The 20894-nt window shown below is 42.3% G+C and overlaps 5 protein-coding genes across 5 annotated transcripts; 2 read left to right on the forward strand and 3 right to left on the reverse strand.

The window, feature by feature from the left end:
• Positions 1-78: 78 nt before the first annotated feature.
• On the forward strand, positions 79-3311 carry FOA43_001822 (uncharacterized protein; the record flags this gene model as incomplete). Its single annotated transcript, XM_038922129.1, has 4 exons — positions 79-124; positions 314-332; positions 1172-1197; positions 1534-3311. 4 exons carry the CDS (start codon positions 79-81, stop codon positions 3309-3311), a joined length of 1869 nt encoding a protein of 622 aa, XP_038778057.1.
• A 109-nt stretch (positions 3312-3420) lies between these two features.
• TUF1 (translation elongation factor Tu) lies at positions 3421-4707 on the reverse strand (the record flags this gene model as incomplete). Its single annotated transcript, XM_038922130.1, has 1 exon — positions 3421-4707. One exon carries the CDS (start codon positions 4705-4707, stop codon positions 3421-3423), a length of 1287 nt encoding a protein of 428 aa, XP_038778058.1.
• A 171-nt stretch (positions 4708-4878) lies between these two features.
• On the reverse strand, positions 4879-6816 carry FOA43_001824 (uncharacterized protein; the record flags this gene model as incomplete). Its single annotated transcript, XM_038922131.1, has 1 exon — positions 4879-6816. The coding sequence occupies one exon, from the start codon at positions 6814-6816 to the stop codon at positions 4879-4881; it is 1938 nt and encodes a 645-aa protein (XP_038778059.1).
• Positions 6817-6935: 119 nt separating this feature from the next.
• FCF1 (rRNA-processing protein fcf1) lies at positions 6936-7499 on the reverse strand (the record flags this gene model as incomplete). The annotated part of the gene is made up of 1 exon (XM_038922132.1): positions 6936-7499. The coding sequence occupies one exon, from the start codon at positions 7497-7499 to the stop codon at positions 6936-6938; it is 564 nt and encodes a 187-aa protein (XP_038778060.1).
• Positions 7500-9006: 1507 nt separating this feature from the next.
• Positions 9007-20643, forward strand: FOA43_001826 (uncharacterized protein; the record flags this gene model as incomplete). The annotated part of the gene is made up of 1 exon (XM_038922133.1): positions 9007-20643. The coding sequence occupies one exon, from the start codon at positions 9007-9009 to the stop codon at positions 20641-20643; it is 11637 nt and encodes a 3878-aa protein (XP_038778061.1).
• Positions 20644-20894: the final 251 nt, after the last annotated feature.

Here is a 20894-nt window from a genome sequence, read left to right on the forward strand (position 1 = left end):
ACAAGCACAATATAGGTAATATAGTTGGCCAAGTTTGCAGACAAGATCCAACAGAGTACGTGATACATCCTGTGCAAAATGTTGCGCATCGTGGCATCTGGATGCGTGAATCCGAGTACTAAAGGTAAGTCAATTCTGTACACTGCGAATCCTCGAAGATTCAAATACCATAGCCAGATTCCTAAGTTGACCAGGCAAAGAACTCGATAGGAGAGAGGGAAAAATATGTCAAAGAGTGAGATCTCTCCAGATGCATCAGTGTCTCCCATGATATCTTTCCTGGTAATCTATATCAACTTTGTGTTATAAAAAGTGGTTAGTTTCAACTTGAAGTGAAACTTCGAGTTTTCATGTCTCGATTTTTCACCTTCGAAAAAAAAAACAGCTCTATTTCATTTGGCTATTGTCTGTTGTAACCTTCTAAAAAGTCAATCGGCATCCTTTCGGGGTCAAAATATTTCAGATCTGATGCCATTGCCAACAAGTTCAAAGTTTGATCTGCGTACGGAGTAGTATAACCCTCGTAACGGAGTACCAAAAAATTTAAGTCATCCGTTTAGTCTTTGGCGATCCTAATATCAATAAAATTAAATACTCCGTTGTTCTCACGAAGATTTGTTTAAATTAGTCTTTACCCTGCACTGTTCAACATGACTGTTTCAATAATCTCCAAGAACTTCGCCTTAAAGTGGAAACAAACCATCAAAAAATGGTTTATTACCTCACCCCATTGCGCAGCTGAATTTGCTGATTGCAGAAGGTAGATGAGCTATGAATGGAATCAAATCATGGCTTCAGCAAGAGTGCCTGTCTCCTGAGTGGTAGCCATATTTAAGTTACCGAAAAAGGAAATAATACAAATCCCATAAAATTTAGATTACCCGATTGAGAAGAAAGAAGAAAAAAAAAAGAGCTACATGTGTTCATGGACTCCTCAGAAAGAATAAATCTGAATCATCGAAACTATAAGCTTCTTCATGATTAGCATGGATGTGAAAACCTCAGTTAAGAAGCCTACACAAAACATCATAGGAGAGATATGAACAACAAGGGAAAGAAAATTTTTTAAAAAGGACTATATGTTTAGCCAATAGTCCTCTAAAGACATAACATAGTTACCATCATAATAGTTAGAACTCTAGATTCTTCATGATACTGATCAGATTTTCAGTGTGTTTGGCATAGATTGTCGATTCGGTCATTATAAAATCCGCTTGGGGCGACAACTTGTCATCATAGTATCACTATAATCAAGAATTATAACTATATAGAGTGGGAAATATAGCTGTGGTTCTCATTTTACCCTTAAAGTGGGATCCACCAACCATTTAATCTGCTCATCAGGACAAGTAAGAAAAAAGTACTGTTAAACAGAAAGGTACAGATAGTTGAAAAATTTTTCTTTATAAAGGAAATGAAAAAAGAAAAAGCTACCAGTCCAAAATGGCCAAATTCGATATACTCTGAATGTACACGTCCGTACACCATTAAGCAAGCGAAAGAGGGTTTGTAAGGCAAGAACAGGCTTTCTAGGTAATGATGTGACCACCATGCCGTTGAATATCAAACCAGCAGACCAATCCAGATTCACGTACAAGAATTTGAGAGATTTGAATGATAATAATAAAGCATATAAGAGCCCACTAGCAGTGATATGTCACGTGGACGTAAATGCTTTCTTTGCACAGTACGAGCAGAATCGGCTTAACTTGAGCCACGACGATCCCGTTGTATGCCTCCAGTGGAACTCGATTATTGCAGTTTCTTATGCTGCTCGGAAATACGGAATCAATCGAATGGACACTCTTGAGTCTGCGAAACGGAAGTGTCCTCATTTAGTAGTTGCTCATACGGCTGTGTTCAAGCGTGGAGATCCTACTTGGAAGTATGTGAACTATCGGCCTTCACCTGTAAATCACAAGGTATCTTTGGATCCATACCGAAGAGAAAGTCGTAAGATGATGAGGATATTTCAGTCTTTTTGTGATTTGGTGGAAAAGGCTTCAGTGGACGAGAGTTTTATGGATTTTGGCCGGTTGGTGTTTAAAAGGTTGATGCTACTGTTCCCGGAGCTTGTTAAGGGAATGGAACGGACTTCGGATCGGCTTCCTCAAGTCCCTCTTGAAGGTTTTTCCGACCTTGATTGGCAAGGTATAGTTATTTTATGTGATGAAGATGAAGAAGAGAAAGAAGGTCCTGTTATTAGTGATTGGGACGATGTGGTAGACTTGATTGGATCGAATCTCGCATACGAATTACGTCAGATGCTAATTAAGGAGCTCAACTATACTACTAGTGCTGGAGTGGGAAGAGTGAAAACGTTGGCAAAACTTGCCAGTGGATACAATAAACCTGATCTCCAGACAATTGTACGTAGTCGAGCAATTCCAGATTTTCTAAAGCGGTTTTCTATCAAGGACTTCTGGTCTCTGGGCGGGAAAATCGGTGATTTGGTGCTTTCAAGGCTTTCTTCAGGCACTGTCGAGGAGGACGAAGATCAAATAGGATACATCAGAGATCATTACAGTCTAAAAGACCTAATTTCAAGGTTTGACCATGATCGAGAGTTAGCACAAAGAGTGTATGACATAGTTCGAGGTCAGCTTTATGCTGCTCTTTCATCTCGTATCGACATCAAGTCGATGGCATCGAACAAGAATTTCCGAGGTCCCTCTGTGAACTGTAGTAAGGATCTTTTGCCTTGGCTAGATGTGTTTGTAGGTGACTTGGTTCTCAGATTACAGGATTTGGATGAAGAGACTGATACAGTTCGTCGTCCTACTAAATTTGCTTTAGGAATGACCTGTGGCCGTGTTACCAAACTCAAGCAGTGTACGATGACGCCGATAAAGGATTATGCAGAGTTTACAAAGCGTTTGAAGCAGTTGAGTGTAAAGCTTTTGGGAGAACTAGAGTCGACACGGAAGGGAAATGCTGATTTCTCGTCAGTGTATCCATGTATTCAAGCCTCCTTGACTATTAGTGGATTCATCTCATTGGAGGGGTTTGCGAATATAGATGAGTTGATGAAGAAACAAAGTACCGAAGGTAGATCCGAAGGAAGCAAGCCCGTCTTTCATCCAAGAAAGCGCAGAAACCTTGGCATAGCGACTCTGTTAACCCAAGGTAAAGTGAAATCTGCCGAAGGTGCCGCTGATGACTATATCTGCTCTGAGTGCAGGAAAAGAATCCTCAAAAGCAACATGGATGAACATAAGGATTATCATGTGGCTTTAAAACTCGATCAGGACCTGAATAGCCAAAATCAGAAACACCAAGAGTATCATGGACAGTCACAACTACCATTCTAGTAGATTAAATAAGTTACTTTATTCTCCATCACTATAAATGTATATACAGAAGTAATAGGTTAAAAATAAAAAAAGGATGAAGATATCAATGTTGGAATAGTTGTACCCACTACTCATAAACCCTGGTAACCATACCAGTACCAATAGTCTTACCGGACTCTCTTAAGTTGAATCTTTGGCCGGTTTCCATGACAATTGGGTACAACAATTTGAGAATCATCTCGACATTGTCACCGGGCATGACCTGTTTAGAGTGGTCAGCTTCTGTATCTGGGAAGCTCAAAGTAGCGTTAACATTGGAGGTTCTGAGGTACATCTGAGGCTTATAATTCTCACCAAATGGAGTATGTCTACCACCTTCCTCCTTAGTCAAGACATAGATGGTAGCAAGACACTTTTTGTAGGGCTTGACGCTACCAGGCTTGGCTAAAACCATACCCCTAGCGACGTCATCCTTCTTAACACCTCTTAATAAAATACCCGGAGTATCACCACCCTCAGCATCGGCCAAAGTCTTGTGATACATTTCAATGGAAGTAACAGTAGTGGTGAGTGGCTTATCCTTACCACCGATAATTTCGATTTCCTCGCCGGCCTTCAAAACACCTCTTTCAACGGTACCAGAAACAACGGTACCTCTACCGGAAATGGAGAAAACCTCATCAATAGGCATCAAGAAAGGCTTTTCCAAGTCTCTCTGAGGAGTTGGGATCCATGTATCAACGGCTTTCAAGAGCTTCAGAATGGATTCCTTACCGATCTCCGGTTTCTTACCTTGCAAAGCCATTAAAGCAGATCCAAAGATAACAGGAGTGTTATCACCATCAAAGCCGTACTCGGTCAACAGCTCTCTCATCTCCATTTCAACCAATTCAAGCATCTCGGGATCATCAACGGCATCCACCTTATTAACGTAAACGACCAACCTCTGTACACCAACCTGTCTAGCCAATAACAAATGCTCTCTGGTTTGAGGCATCGATCCATCGGTAGCAGCAACAACAATGATTCCACCGTCCATTTGAGCAGCACCGGTGATCATGTTCTTAATATAATCTTGATGGCCGGGACAGTCGACATGGGAATAGTGTCTGTTTGCAGTCTCGTACTCAACATGAGCAGTGGAAATAGTAATACCTCTAGCCTTCTCTTCAGGAGCCTTATCAATGGCCGAGTATTCTAAAAATTTGGCACCACCTTCTTCCGCTAATATTTTCGTGATGGCAGCAGTCAACGTCGTCTTACCGTGATCAACGTGACCAATGGTACCGATGTTAACATGAGGCTTGGTTCTAGTAAAGGAGACAAATCTGACTGTAGCAGGAACAGAAAATGCGCCTTTAACCGCACTATTTCTGACTGCTCTCAATGTACTTGCAAACACACGTCTGTACATGATATAAGTTGGGAAAACAAGGAGTTGAACGATGGTAAGTGCCCTCTGATTCTTGATGCTCTTTTGTCTTTTATCGAGCCTCGAAAAATTTTATGCTGCCATTTAAATGGCGTGTCATTAGTGACTGATGATGTACACGATGGATATGCTAGGCAGTGGTTAGTTATATATCTATATTTCAGTCTCAGATGTCTCAGAGGTCTCAGAGGTCTCAGAGGTCTCAGATGTCCCAGAGGTCTCAGAGGTCCCAGCGGTCTCACTAAGGTCCTTCTCTAGCTGCTTATTATCCTTCCTAATAAACTCCTCTAGACCAGCATTCAGCTTGACCTGAGATGTCTCGTAGAAAACAGACTTTCTAACATAGAAAAGTGTCATGCCGTTCTCAAAATCGGCTCCAGAATACGTTTTGATCTGATCCTGGATCTCTGAGAATGTCATCGTCTCAAATTCGTAGTTTCTCGTTTTGTCCAGCTCATAATAAAAGCACTGCCACTCATCAGTATCCTTCGATAAATAGCAGAATTGACGCTCGTTGATGATAATTCCGGCCAATATCCACGGCTCCACCTTGGCTTCGGCCTCAGTCCCGGCCTCGGTGGCAGCAACAGCAGCAGCAACAGCAGACTCAATATCCACCTTAACATCAAATATATCCACGCTATTTCTCTCCTGAGTAATCTCCTCCAACCTATTAGCATCCTTCTCACCAATCTCGGTTATATGAGCCTGTATGGATGTTAACTCCTCAACCGCACTTCCAATAAGTTCTGTATCTTCACCACTCATCTCTTTCAAGTAACTAATGGTGGATTCCAACAGAGGAGAAACTCTCTTCCCCTTATACGATCTCAACCGAAGCATTTCTGACGTTACTTTTGCTGATTCCTCCTTCAATTCTTGTAATTTATCCACCTTTTCCTTCACTATATGATCATATTTGTCCGTGTAAATCTGTGGATAGAACTCGTTCGATAATATAAAGCCTCCTCCCTTCACTGTCTCTCCGTTACTGTCGAATGCGAAAGTCAGAATATCACTAATCTTCTGGAATTTGTTCAATTCTATTTTAGAGAAATCCTTTTCCCACATAAGTGCATGCATGATATGATATATATCCTTGCTAAAGAAAGAAGGTTCAATAGTAAAGGACTTGTAGGAATGCTGTTCATTTGCAAGCATAGGAGAATCGATATAGGTATCAAATAGTTCGCCTAGCGGTTGTCTAAGACTGGAATCTGCTCCCCCAAACAAATCCATGATCGCCTTGTTGACGAAAAGGATAAATTCAGATACGGTTTCGTAATCCTCTGTAATGATCTTTCTTGTGGCCTCTGTTAAGTTGTGAATAGACGAGAATGCACGCTTAGAGTCGCCTGTAAGAAACGCCACAAGTCTTTGAATCTCCTGAGTAACCATAGCGTTGGCCAAGCATGGTTCCGACTGCCACCAGCGAGGAGCATAGCCATAATTAAAGAACTGATGCTTCAAAATCAAGTCTCTGAACCGAGTTATCTGCGAAAGAATCATTAACATTGGAGCCATGTAACCTTCCAAAAGTTCCTGTCTATTTGGAAGTAATACCGGAGGAATCTCTGTAGTTCTTCGAGTCCTGGATACGTCCTGGTAAATGTTATAAGGTGGAGGAGACTCGGACATAGGCACGTAGCTGCCTGTAGAAGAGATTGATTTCATACTATGTTGGTCAGCAGTATCGCTACGCTCTTTGTGTTCAACCTGGTACCCATACTGGGCAATTTTTGACTTGAGATCATCGTCTAGGTCGATGGCAGTGGTATTCTGGTCCTTTGTGGTTGGTGCGGTAGGCACAGCTGGTCCGATAGGCAAAGATGCTCCAGTGGCTCCAGTGGAAGTGGTCCCCACGGTTCCCGTGTCTCCTGTGGCTCCCGTGGCCCCAGTAGTTCCCGGAACTAAGGCCTGCTCATAGTTAGGAGGAGCCCCCTCAGGAGCCGTAAGCAAGGTCTCTTGACCATCCAGAGGATAGATAACATTAATAGCATCTTCGAGTTGATTGTTGGTTCTAGAAAGAGCATCACGTGCAACCTCGGCATCGAAGCCCATGTCCATCAATCGAGAGATGTTTTCATCCATTGACATGATGACCTATAAGGAAAAGACTGTTGAACAGTTAGGACGAAAATTAAACTATACTGATCTTCGCGATTATTAAGTGAGTGAGTTGATTTAGTTAATAGGTTGATATATATTCCTTAGAAAACATCCGGTAGTCTCTCTATTTCATAAGAATGGCCTCCCACGCTCATTATCGGTATTCCAGGAACCTTCCTAATCCGTCGTTTCAATCCTGCATCGTTGGTGGCAACTATATAACATTTATGCTCCATCACTCTATGAACTAGGCAGTCATCTGCATAAGTCCCCTTATGTGTGCAAGTGAGCCTTTGGATTCTCGGATCCTTAGCTAACGTAAGTGCGATTCTATATTTAGGTCCAAGCTTTTCCAACTCGGCTATAACGCAATCTGTCACCATAGGTATGCATTTAGCATAAAGACAGTCCATCATTCCTCTCACTATATCAATTTTCTTTTGAATACTGAAATTGAAAAAGTTTGTATCTAGTAGAATCTGATACGGTGGCTTGATTGCTTCATTATATTCAAAGAATAGTGCTGATGACACTTGTGGTATTTCTCTAACTAGTTCACCGTCCTGTTTTTGCACCATTTTCTTCTTATTCTGTTGTAATCTCGGATCATTCTTGTTCAACATCTTCTTCACTCTATATTTTCTTGTTTTCTTGGCCTTTCCCATTATCTTTTGTCCTGATTTATTGATTAAACTTACTTACAAAAGCTTAACAAAACCTGAAGGTTCTGAAATTTTTTTTTTGATAGTGAAAAATAATGCAAGAGAAAAAAAGAAAGGTGAAAATCAAAGCTGTAAGTTTCCTAATCGAGGTATCTGGCGTTAATAGGTTTAGGGATTTCGTATGACAAGCGGAAATTCAACAATTAGAGATGGCTTTATATATCTGCTCTATTTTCTGTTCCTTTAGTCTAACGATGACTTTTTGTTATACTCCTCATTATGCTTTGCCTACATATTCATCAATTAGAAAGCAGAAGCAACCATCAGATTCCGGAATGAGCTGTGGTGAAAGACGAACAACCAGTTCAAAGACAAGTCCTGTTAAAAATAGTACCTTAAGTGATCTATTTATTGAAGACAAAATCCACCGAAGGGTTTCCTTAGTGAAAAATGCCACGACAATAAACCAAGTTGTTAAGAAAGATGATATATTTAAGAATTCCAAAGATTTAGAAAACATTCAGGGTATTTATATTGATAAAGAAAATGAGAATAGCTTTAGACATTCTAGAGAAGTGAATAGAAGTAAACATTCATCAGTTGGATTTGTTCCTTCTGATTACAATGAAGATTTCTACTCCACAGAAATTATTCAGGGTGATATCTTTGCTGATGAGTATTTAAGAGGACGACAAATGCTAAGTCAATTCGAAGATTCCTGTCCTGAAATAGTTGCAATAGCCGAAGAGCAGATTAAACAGAGAAGTAAAGTTTATGGGAATAAGGAAAATGGCCCAACAATCGTCTACAAGTACCGACAACCTAAGAATAACTCGTATACCCTTACACCCGACTACTTCTTCAATATCCTTAATGAGAAAAGAAAAACAGGGATTACAGAACAGGATTACATGCTTCTACTAGACTCTTTTGCCACCATATGGAGAACACTTGCCAAAAACGGCTCATTCAGTTAATTTATAAGAATTATAGAAATAGATAGAACACTAACTACGATTTTACATCTTCCCCACCTCCCATGGATGTACAATAATTAATCATAAACAAGTACCCTGGTTAAGCCGAGACCAAGAATTGCTTACTGCCACAGCTCAGCGGTTGCAACTTCAACTTCTTTTTGTATTATTGTACCACCAGTCTGATCGGCTGAATACTCTACATCTACATTTTTTGCAACTATAGGTGTCAAATTCCTTGTCTGCTTTATTACCTTTTTGATTACCTACAAAAGATTCCCTGCATATGTCTTTCCTTGTCGATTTGGTTCCTATGCCTCCCCTAGTATTTAATTATTATCAATCAAATCCCTATTTCATCTACATCACGTGACATCGAGATCTTTAAAACTTTTCAAGTTCGCACTTTTTTGGATTTCTACATAGGGCCATATATATATATATAGTATTTCTCAATCCCAACTAACAAAGCATTTCTGTATTCACTCTTTCACAAGTTTACTACTCCTACAAAGGAAAGCCCAGCACAAAAAATGGCCAGCGTTTCCGATCCAATGACCACTTTTGTCTCGAAGATTAGTGACAAAAGTTTGGATTACCAGACTCGTCACTCTCTTTTCTCAGAACTAAGAGACACACTAGAAACGTATCACGGTGCTAATGAATACACGGACTTTCTTAAGCAAACACTCGAGATTTTCTTTGACCAGTTGGATTCTGTGCCCATTTCATTTGTCTCGAACTCTCCTGAACAAAAGCTTCGGTATTTGATACTTGAGATCATTCACCGACTGCCTATAAACGAGACTCTAGAACCGTACGCTTCGAGGATCCTTGATAAGTTGTGCCAGATTATTAGTGATGACAATGAGGAAAATGGTATAATTTGCCTCAAGTTTATTACATCACTGCATAAAGCTTACAAGTCTAAACTAATAGATAAAGTGCCGGATTTCGTTGAGTTGCTAAAGACCATTTACAAGAATATGCCTGAGGTCGTCGAAGAACAGTTCGGTGAGAACTCTTCCAGCAACACCGATGCAGCTAAGGACAAAGAACCTATTGGTCCAACTTCTCCAGGGTCCAATTCGCAAGATTCGGATCTTTCGTCGCATGATGACCCTTCAAAGACTCTTTTCAAAGCCACCAAGTCTTTCAAAATGGCTGCAGAATGTCCAATTACACTGGTTTCTCTTTATTCCTCGTATAAATCAACCATCGAGTCTACAATTCCGGAGTTCGTTCCTCTTGTGATTAACATGCTCAGGTTACAGGCGGCAAAACAGAAAGAAGCTCACGATTCTGCCAGTGCCAAAGGAGAATACGTCACTCACGTTTCTTACGAGATCTATAACAGACCTGTATATGGCGACTTTGTTCTTGCACAGGTCAAAGCTGCCTCTTTCCTGGCTTATGTTTTCATACGTAGGAGTGCTGTTCATACTATGGAACCTTTTCAGAATGAGATCCCCGATTTGATCGTCCGTTTACTACAGGATTGTCCCAGCGAAATGGCCAATGCTAGACGTGAGCTATTACATGCAACCAGACATATCTTGTCAACTGACTACCGCAAGTTGTTTCTCCCTAAGATCGAGATGCTTTTTGATGATCTGGTTCTTATTGGTGATGGATTAACTGCCCACGAAACCCTCAGACCTTTGGCTTATTCTATAGTGGCAGATTTTATACATGTTAACTCGGAACTTACTCCCAAACAGATTTGGCAGAGTGTTGTTAAGTACTGTGGATACCTTCAGGACAATACCTTGGCTCCTACTGTTCATATAATGAGTGCCAAGCTTCTTCTTAATCTGTTGGAAAGAATATTGAAGCTGGAAGATCATGCCGATGCCAGACAGTTGTTCCTGATTATGATCGATTCTTTCGGTAAGCGATTCGCTTCATTAAATAGAGAATATGATGATATCATAGTCAAGCATAAAAAGTTCATACAGGAACGTACCAAAAACCGAGAGCACGTGAAGGATCTTCAAACCGAAGCGAAAAGACTTACAGAGGAGGACAAAACGAAAGTCGTTGACTCAAAAGAAGCTAAGCCATCTGATGAGATGGACGAAGATGAAGATCATCCTTTAAATAACATTAGCAGCTCTCATGCTTCTTCTTCCGCATTCCCTATCATTGTCACGCAACAAAATCAACAGGATCCCTTGGATGGTGCGCGCTATCTTTTCCGTACACTTATGACCTTCCTCAAATCCATATGCTATGGTTTCAGAAATTGTAATCCCGTTGCTCCAAAGGAATACAATACTCAAAGTTGGAACGAATGGGCCAGAATTACATCTGCCGAAGAACTCAATGTGTTTAGACGACTCTTTAGAGAGTGTATCAGTGGCCTGAGATTTTTCCAGAGCTTTAAACCGATGGTCATTAGTCCAGCCATGCGCCAAACGTTCGACGTGACTGGCCCCAACTTACCTATTACATCATCTAAAGAAGAAAAAGACCTGATGGAGATTTTCGCCACTATATTCATCTATCTAGAGCCCTCCGCATTTAACGAGATAGTCAAATCAGAGCAAGAGATTACGTTCCAGGCTACTCTTGACAATCCGGCTTTACTCCACATACCTCAGTTTTTCTTGGCAAACGAGATTACCACCTCGAACTTCTCCGGTGTCCTGATTGTGTTTGTTATATCGAAACTTCGAGAACTGGGTGAGATGGATATTCTGAAATCCAACATTCTCATCCGTCTTTTCAAACTCTGCTTCATGTCTGTTAACCTATTCCCCACAGCCAATGAAAACGTCATTCTACCTCATCTCAACGAGCTTATACTCAAGTGTTTGGAGTACTCCACTACGGCTAAAGAACCTATAGTGTATTTCTACTTGATCAGAACACTTTTCAGAAGCATTGGTGGCGGCAGGTTTGAAGCTCTCTATAAAGAGATTTTGCCTCTATTGCATGTCCTGCTTGAGTCTCTTAATAGACTCATCCAATGTGCTAGAAGACCGTATGAGAGGGACATTTACGTTGAATTATGCCTTACTGTTCCAGTGAGACTCAGCGTCTTGGTTCCTTACCTTGGCTATTTGATGAGACCGTTGGTCTGTGCTCTTAATGGCCCTCAGGAACTTGTTTCCCAAGGTTTGCGCACGTTAGAGCTTTGCGTCGACAATCTAACTGCCGAGTACTTTGATCCAATCATTGAGCCAGTCGTTGAGGATGTGGCCAAGGCTCTTTGGAAGCATCTTAAGCCTCTTCCTTACTACCACCAACACTCCCACACTACTCTTCGTATTCTTGGTAAGCTTGGTGGCCGCAACAGAAACTTCCTCAAGCTTTTCCATGACATGGAAGGGGAAACTTTGTGCGACCAGAGTCTTGAGGCTTTCTTTAAGTTGGAAGTCTCACCTAAAGAGGTACCTGTGTCGATCACTGCAGCTTTATCAACGGCCTTTAACACACTTGAAAATGTTAGATACAAACTTCATTATCGTGTTAGTGCTTTTCACTATCTTTCGTCACTTTTAAAATTGATGATGAATACTACAAGTCTTCCCAAGGACTTTGATAAGCAAGTGCAACAGGTGGTCGACTTCGTCAACAACGATGCTAAAGAATCAGTTGACCACAAAACCATTCGTTTGAAGGCCGATGTCGACAGGGACCCTATTAGGTTTAATAAACAGGAGCAATTATTCCTTCGTTTGCTGAAGGCCGTTTTCTACTCCACATCGATCGAGGAGGTGAGAGAAGAGGCCCAAGCCTTAATCAACGGTATATCTCGACACTGTGTTCTTTTGTATTTGGGCCGTTCTATGATTGAATTCCACAAATACAATAGACAGTTCTCTGTGAACAATCATGAGGGACACAATTACATCAACGAGAATACTGTGTTTGAAGCCATTTCTTATGCACTAAGCTTCTATAACAACGACGTGAGAAAGTCAGGCAAAGAAGCCATCAGCTCTATCTACGATACCTGCGCAGAGCTTGCTGGATCTCCAAAGAACGCTATTAAATTCCTTCCCATTCGTCGTATGTGCTCTAAGTTTATCCATTGCTGCTTTGAAGAGAAGTTTTACGACAAACTTGGCGGTTGCATCGGTTTACAGGTGATGATTAACGAGTTAGACATTCCACAGGAGTATTTAGTCCTTCGCCAATTGGAAATAGTGAGAGCTATATTTTTTGTTCTTAGGGACAATCCTCCTGATATGCCGTCTGCGGTTTGCACCGTGGCTCAGGATATAGTACTCAAGCTATTAAAGGATTGTAACCGCGAGGTGCCCAAAGAAGCTGTTTTCCAACAGCCATTTCAGTCCATTGTGAGTCAGATTGTGTTCGATTTGAGTAACTCGAATCTGATTGTTCGAAAGACAGCGCAGAAGGCTCTACAAGTGCTCTCTGAAGTCACCACCGTCCCGATTTCTACGCTGATTTCTCCTAGTAAAGGAATTTTGCTGGCCCCTATATTTGGAAAGCCTCTCAGAGCATTACCCTTCCATATGCAGATTGGCAACATCGATGCCATTACGTTTTGCTTGGGCTTGGATAATACATTTTTGGAGTTTAATGATGAATTAAATCGCCTTCTTTCAGAGGCATTGGCTTTAGTTGATGCAGATGACGAGTCTCTCATCAGTGTTCATCGTATCTCGGAACATAGAACTGCGGAGCAACTTGTTACTCTTCGTGTGGTCTGTATCCAACTACTTTCGTTGGCACTAACGAAGCCAGAATTTTCTAATGGTAATCCCCAGATCCGAATCCGAATTCTTTCAGTATTCTTCAAAGCACTATGCGCAAACTCAACCAAGATCATTGATGCTGCACACGCTGGGTTGAAAAAGGTTTTATCTCAGAACTCAAAGCTTCCTAAGGAGCTTCTTCAGAGTGGTCTAAGGCCAATGCTAATGAATCTTTCGGACCATAAGAAGCTAACAGTGACGGGATTGGAGGCACTTTCAAGACTTTTAGAGCTTCTAATTTCGTATTTCAAGGTGGAAATTGGTCGTAAGTTGCTTGATCATCTTATGGCATGGGCACAGCCCCAAGCACTTCAGCGTATTGCATTGCAGAATCCTGATAGTGATCAAACCGTTCAGATTATTGTAGCCATTTTGAAAATCTTTTATTTGCTTCCCCCCCAGGCATTTCAATTTATGGATGAGATCTTAACAACACTTCTCTACTTGGAGAGTAACCTTAGAAGACACGGTAACTCGCCATTCAGAGAGCCCATTGCGAAATACTTGGATAGATTTGCCGATTATGCCGCTGGTTTCTTTCAAAAAAGGTTTGCGTCCCGAGCCTACGGTAGCCGATTTGCCTATTTTGTTAGCATTCCGGAATGCGGCAAGCTTCGTAGTCTGATTGAAGAGAAGATGACGGAGATTACGCAATCTGCTTGTGATGAGACCAACAACGATTTAAAGTATATCAAGTTGTCAAATCTTGTTGACTTATCCACTGCAATTGCATCACAGGATGAGAATTGGTTGAAGGAGAACCTTGATTTGATTCAGAAGATGATTAAACTGTCCATTGAGTGTCTTCGCTACCGTGAAACTTCGGCACTAGCTTCACCTATTCATATGCAATTAGATCAGGCCAACGAGTCCCTACAGGCACTTTGCGTTCATTATCTGAAGGCTACTGAATCTGTCCCGGAGGATACCATCAAGTTGATCGATTACGTCTGCCAGAACAAGATCCCTATGAGTTTCTGCATCGACGATTTTGTGAAGGAATGTGTCGTTCAGGCTTCTGATGTAAAACTACGCCAACAATATCTCTGCGAAATTGCTACATTTGTATCTGACAGCGAGCATTGTCTGAACACAAAGATATATCTCATCAAAAATGTGTACATTCCTGTTTGCCATTACAACAGTACGCTAGTGAACTCTAAAGAACTCACAGAATTTGATGATGAGTCTTCCAGTTGGGTAAAGGCACTCGCCGAAAAAGTATGGGAACAGCTCACAGATACTTCGAAGATGCACGAATCCTACTTGGTGGATGAATATCGTGTGCAACTTCTTCAGTTGACCTCATTGATCGTGCAGCAGTATCCGGAAGCGGTGACGGACTTTAGGAAGGTCATTATAAAGTTTGACTGGAATCTCATTGGATTGGAGGATATGGTGGCAAAGCAGGCTGCTTACACTTCCACAGCATACTTTATTGCTGCATTTGATACTCCTGCTAAGGTGGCTACACAGATATTTATGGCATTACTAAAGACAAACCAACTAGATATCCGGTTTATGGTTCGCCAGGCATTGGATATCCTGGCTCCATGCCTAAAGGATCGGCTGAGATCAGCCACGGATTGGCTTAAATGGCCACGCAGAGTCTTATCTGAAGATGGCTTCAACGTGACCCAGGTTCTTAACGTCTACCAGTTTATTGTCCATCATTCAGAGTTGTTTTACATTGCTAGAGATCAGTTTGTTCCTAATATCATTACTGCTATGGGTAAGCTGACTGTTCTGAATAACAGCTCGACGGAGAACCAGGCCTTGGCTATTGAGTTGGCCGAGCTGATACTTAACTGGGAGACTCGTGAGAGAATGGAGGAGAAGGAGAAAGAGAAGACAAAGGCCGAGGAGCAGCCCGATGACCCTGATGCCATGGACGTGGACGTAGAAGAGGAGAAAGAGGCAGAGAGTAAGAATTCTGAAAGTCCTGCCAAGTCTTCAATATCGGGAGCAGACAGTACTTTGATCAAGCAAGAGGAATCATCCAAAGCAATCACCGAGAAAGCAACATCAATATTGGCAACCGTATACACGGTTCCTCTTTCTCAGCGGGAAACATGCATCACATTTCTTGTCAGATATGTGTGCATCTGCCAACAACGTGCCAGCGAGAACGAACTTGGCCAAAGGGCTCTCAACATTCTACACATTCTTCTTTCCCCGGCGTACTGGCCTGAGGTGACCGTGAAACTAACGTTCTTTGAGAGATTCCTTATCTCTGCTGATTTCAACGCCAATAACGTTTTGGGATACTGCCTTAATGCTTTGGAAGTACTATGCGTTGCGTTGGAGTGGAAGAAGTCCGAATGGATTATGTCGAATCTTGGGTACCTTCAGAGATTGCTCGAGAAGTGTATCAAATCCGATAACCATGACATCCAGGAATCTCTCCAGAAGGTGTTGAAGATCATTCTCAGTGCTATCAAGCAGGAGAGCCCACAGGCGGAAGAAGAACAGACAGAGGAGGCTAAAGCTTTTGTTTCCTTCTTGGTTAGTGCCATTTCTGACGATCTCAACAGTATGAACTCGTTTGCCGCTGGTATAACGTTGTCATGGACTTTGGCCCAGTACAAACCCGAAGTGTTGGATCCACTTATCGCGTTAATGTTGAGAACTTTGAGCAAATTGGTAAAGGACCATATTACTATTGCCAACCAGAGTAGACAGCGGATGAGTAAAGAAGCAGGTGCCAACGGTGAGTACGAGGCTAAGATGACAACAAAACTTCTGGAGAAGATCCTTGATTTTGCATCGATACGTATTGGCGCACTTGGTGATCAGAGGAGAATCTTTTTGTCATTGATGGTTCAATTGATCGACAGATCCGTCGATAAGGATCTTCTTATGAAGATAGCTGCCATTGTACGCGATTGGGTGTTTGCAGAGAACGAGCTTTTCCCAACAACGAAGGAGAAAGCTGGAATTCTCACCAAGATGATGGTTTATGAGCTGAAAGGTGATTCAGAATTGACCAAGACCTACTATCAGATAATTGTGGATATCTTTAAGGACGAGAAATTGGCCTACAGTGAGTTGACCTTCAGGTTGGAGAGACCTTTCTTAGTGGGAACCAAGATTTCTGATGTGGATATTCGTCGTGAGTTGATGTCTATTTTGGACAAGTCTCTCGAGAAGGACATTGTCAAGAGACTATTCTATGTGGTTAGAGAACAGAACTGGGAGTACTTAGCCGAGTATCCTTGGCTTAATCAAGCCTCTCAGCTTCTTTACAAGTCATTTGATTTTCAATGCAAGGTTCAACTATGTCCAAACGAAAACCAGACGGCCTCATTGGCCAACATCGCAGAGGCATTACCTGAGAAGAAGGACAAAAGAGATGCTCAACCTCAGATTATTTCTTTGCTCGACAAGCATAGGACGTTTATTAATAACACACTGAACGTCAAAGCCTGTGATGTTCTTAATCCTTTACTGGACTTGTCCTATCAGAGTCCAGAGACGATTCACAAGTCATGGTGTATACTTTTCCCTATTGCTTACAATGCTATTGAGAACAGAGACAAATCTGACTTCCTCCACGCCTTAGTTACTTTACTTTCAAAGGACTACCACGTGAGACAACAGGAAGGCAAGCCTAACGTCGTGACTACATTACTTGCCGCGGCAGGTCAATGTCCCGACTTGCAACTACCACCTCATCTCGTGAAGTATCTTGGAATCAACTATGGTGCTTGGTATTCTGGTATAAGAATTCTTGAGCAGATAGAGCAGGATCCTGTAACGGACAATCCAAAAATTACAGAGACAAATCGAGATGCTTTGGCTGAGATGTATTCGAATCTTCAAGAGAATGATATGTTTTATGGATTGTGGAGGCGTAGGGCCAAGTATTACGAGACAAACGCTGCACTATCGTACGAGCAGATCGGTCTGTGGGATAAGGCCTCGAGACTTTACGAGACGGCTCAAATCAAAGCCAGAAGTGGAGTTTTGCCGTTTTCAGAAGCCGAGTATTCTCTTTGGGAGGATGACTGGATTTTGTGCTCCGAGAAACTTCAGCATTGGGACATTCTAACTGAATTGGCTAAGCATGAAGGATTCACGGACTTGCTTCTCGAGTGTGGTTGGCGTGTTGCGGATTGGATAGCCGACAGGGAGCCTTTGGAGCAGTCGGTCAAGACGGTGATGGATGTTCCTACGCCCCGTAGACAGATGTTCCAGACATTCCTCTGCTTACAGGGCTATGCTAATAACCAGGAGACGATCCAAAATGTCACGAGGAACTGCGATGAGGGAATTCAATTGTCATTGCGTAAGTGGTACTCTCTTCCAAGTAGAATCACTGACGCCCACGTGGGTTTGCTTCACATGTTTCAACAGTACGTCGAGTTTATGGAGGCCAGCCAGGTGTACAGAAGTTTGGCTACTACGACGGCCCAGAATCTAGACGTGAAGTCTCAGGAATTGAAGAGAGTTCTTCAGGCCTGGAGAGAACGTCTTCCAAACGTTTGGGACGATATAAACATCTGGAACGATCTGGTTACATGGAGACAGCACGCTTTCAATGTGATAAATAAGGTGTACATGCCATTGCTACCTGCTTTACAGCAAAATGGTAACTCCAACAGCAACAACAATTCGTATGCTTTTAGAGGTTACCACGAGATTGCATGGGTGATCAACCGCTTTGCCCATGTTGCCAGAAAGCACAATATGCCAGAAGTTTGCATCAATCAACTAACAAAGATCTATACACTGCCTAACATCGAGATTCAGGAAGCCTTTTTGAAGCTCAGGGAGCAAGCCAAATGTCACTATGAGAACCAGGCGGAGCTCAATACTGGGTTGGATGTCATTTCTAACACGAACTTGGTGTACTTTGCAGCTCAGCAGAAGGCTGAGTTTATTACCTTGAAAGGTATGTTCCTCGCTAAACTTTCAGCACCAGAAGAAGCCAACCAGGCCTTTGCTACCGCAGTTCAATTAGATCTTAACTTACCCAAGGCATGGGCTGAGTGGGGATTCTTCAACGACAACAGATTTAAGTCCACAGGAGACATTGCTTATGCCAAGCATGCTATTTCCTGCTACTTACAGGCTGCCGGATTGTACAAGAGTAACAAGGCTAGACGATTATTATGCCGTATTCTTTGGCTGGTCAGTCTTGACGATGCTTCAGGAACTCTCACTACAACTTTCGAGTCACATCAGGGAGAGATGCCTGTCTGGCAATGGGTCACTTTCATTCCTCAGTTGTTGACTTCCTTATCTCACAGGGAGGCAAGGGTTGGAAGACACGTTCTTATTAGAATTGCCAAGTCATACCCTCAAGCATTGCACTTCCAGCTACGCACCACCAAGGAGGATTATGCCATTTTGCAGAGGCAGATGCAGAAGACAAGCACTGGAAGTAGCAGTAATTCGACTGCTGATTCCAGTGTTGGCATTGCCAATGTGGATGGCAATGTCAACAGTATCAACGCTGGAAGCAATAATGGTAGCAACAGTGATAACAATGACGACGAAAAGAGCAACACTGATGACAAAACTCCCGGCAACGGAGAAAGTACCGATCATGCTACGTCTGCTAATGCCAACGAGACTGCTGCTGCTGCCAATCCTGATGAGATTAAAGCTAACGCTACTTCTGGTGATAACTCCAACACAAGTGGAAGCGTCACTGGCAGTATTAGTGGAAAGGCCGTTGACAATACCGTTGCAGACGAAACAACAGATACAAACGCCAATGCAAATACCAGCGTGGCCGCCAATGCCGGTACTGCTACATCACCAGGAGATGGTTCTACGACAACGACCGTTCTTAAGCCTTGGCAATATATTGATGAGATCATGGGAATTCTTAAGACAGCATACCCACTACTGGCTCTTTCTCTCGAATCTTTAGTTGATCAGATTTCCCAACGGTTCAAATCAAGTCACGATGGAGACGCTTATCGACTTGTCGTAGCATTGTACAACGATGGAATCCAGTACTTCAACCGTCTGCCAAACCCACGAGAGGATGCTCGCCTACCGCCTGCTACAGAAGCCAACATTCTGCGGTTCGCCGATACTGTGTTGCCTAGACATATTCGCCAAGAATTTGAGACGGATATCATTCAAAGCAAGCCTAATTTAGAGACTTATATCTCCAAGTTACGTAAATGGAGAGACTGTCTCGAAGAGAAGTTGGATAGAAATAGTGGAAAAATCAATTTGGAACGCGTTTGTCCTCATTTGAGCCAGTTCCACCATCAGAAGTTTGAGGATATTGAAGTTCCTGGCCAGTACTTACTGAATACGGAGAATAATCGTCACTTCATTAAGATCGAAAGGTTCATGCCTACATTGGAGCTTATCAGAGGTCCTTCTGCATGCTATAAACGGCTTACAATCCGTGGACATGACGGTAGCTTGCATCCATTTGCGGTTCAATTTCCTGCTGCTCGTCATTGTAGAAGAGAGGAAAGAATGTTCCAACTCTTCAGACTTTTCAATGATGAGTTGGCTCGTTCTGTTGAGACCAGAAAACGGTATATTGACCTCACTTTGCCAGTGGCTATCCCACTTTCTCCTCACATAAGACTTATGTCTGACAACGAGAAATACATCGATATGTCTGCTATCTACGAGGAATACTGCCGTCGGAAGGGACAAAACAGAGATGAGCCGCTAGCATACACTATGCAGAAGCTGCACACTGCGTACGATCCTCGCTTGCCCAAGCCAGACATTCTCAGTGTCAAGACCGAGATCTTGGCTGCAATTCAGTCGCTTCTCGTTCCTAATACTGTGATGAAGAACTATTTTTTGCACTACTATCCACGGTTCGAGGACTTCTGGGTGTTCCGTAAGCAGTTCTCTTCACAGTATGCTGCTTTCATCTTCATGACTTACATGCTCTGTATTAACTCCAGGCAACCTCAGAAGATTCATATCCACCAAGGTTCTGGTAGAGTGTGGACCTCGGAGATGCTACCTTATAAAGTTGCGTGCGGAAAGACCCATACCAACCTCTTCGCCAACAGTTCGTTGGATCCAGCGGCCCAAAAAGCAGCTCCTATCTTCTGCTCGTTGGAGTTGGTTCCATTCAGACTTACTCCAAACGTTCAGAAGCTTATTGGTGAGGCCGGTATGGAAGGTATTCTTTCCATGCACCTGATGGCCATTGCTCAATGCTTAGCTAATCCTGCCTACAAGATAGAGCACTTCCTTGATTTGTTTATAAGAGATGAAGTCATTGCCTGGTTTACGCAAAGGCACAAACCTTCTACACAAGATCCTCAGCTTAGGGAGATTGTCAAGGTTAACGTCGATTATATCATCAAACGAATCTACCAAATGGCCCACGTTGATAGTAGTGGCCAACAGGTTGCTTCTCAATACGTTCTTAATTTGATCGGCCATGCTGTCAATCCTCGAAACTTGGCTAGTACCGATACTTTATGGATGGCGTACTTCTAGAGCAGATATAGGTAATATAAATTGTACAGATAAATTTACAGTAATAAATCTTGTCTTGGAAAGGAGAACATGTAAGTTTTACTTGTCTTGAGGAAATCATCATAAAGACCTTCTTCAATGCGATCATCGAAGGACTCCTGAGTCCTCTCCATTCGGTTTAAATATCGCTCAATTCTATCCTTAGTAATCCACCAATTGCTAATGGCAGTGACAAGTGTTAAAGAGGTCAAATTAACAGAGACAAGCTGATA

Source organism: Brettanomyces nanus, chromosome 1, assembly GCF_011074865.1.
Source record: "Brettanomyces nanus chromosome 1, complete sequence".
Taxonomy (NCBI): domain Eukaryota; kingdom Fungi; phylum Ascomycota; class Pichiomycetes; order Pichiales; family Pichiaceae; genus Brettanomyces; species Brettanomyces nanus.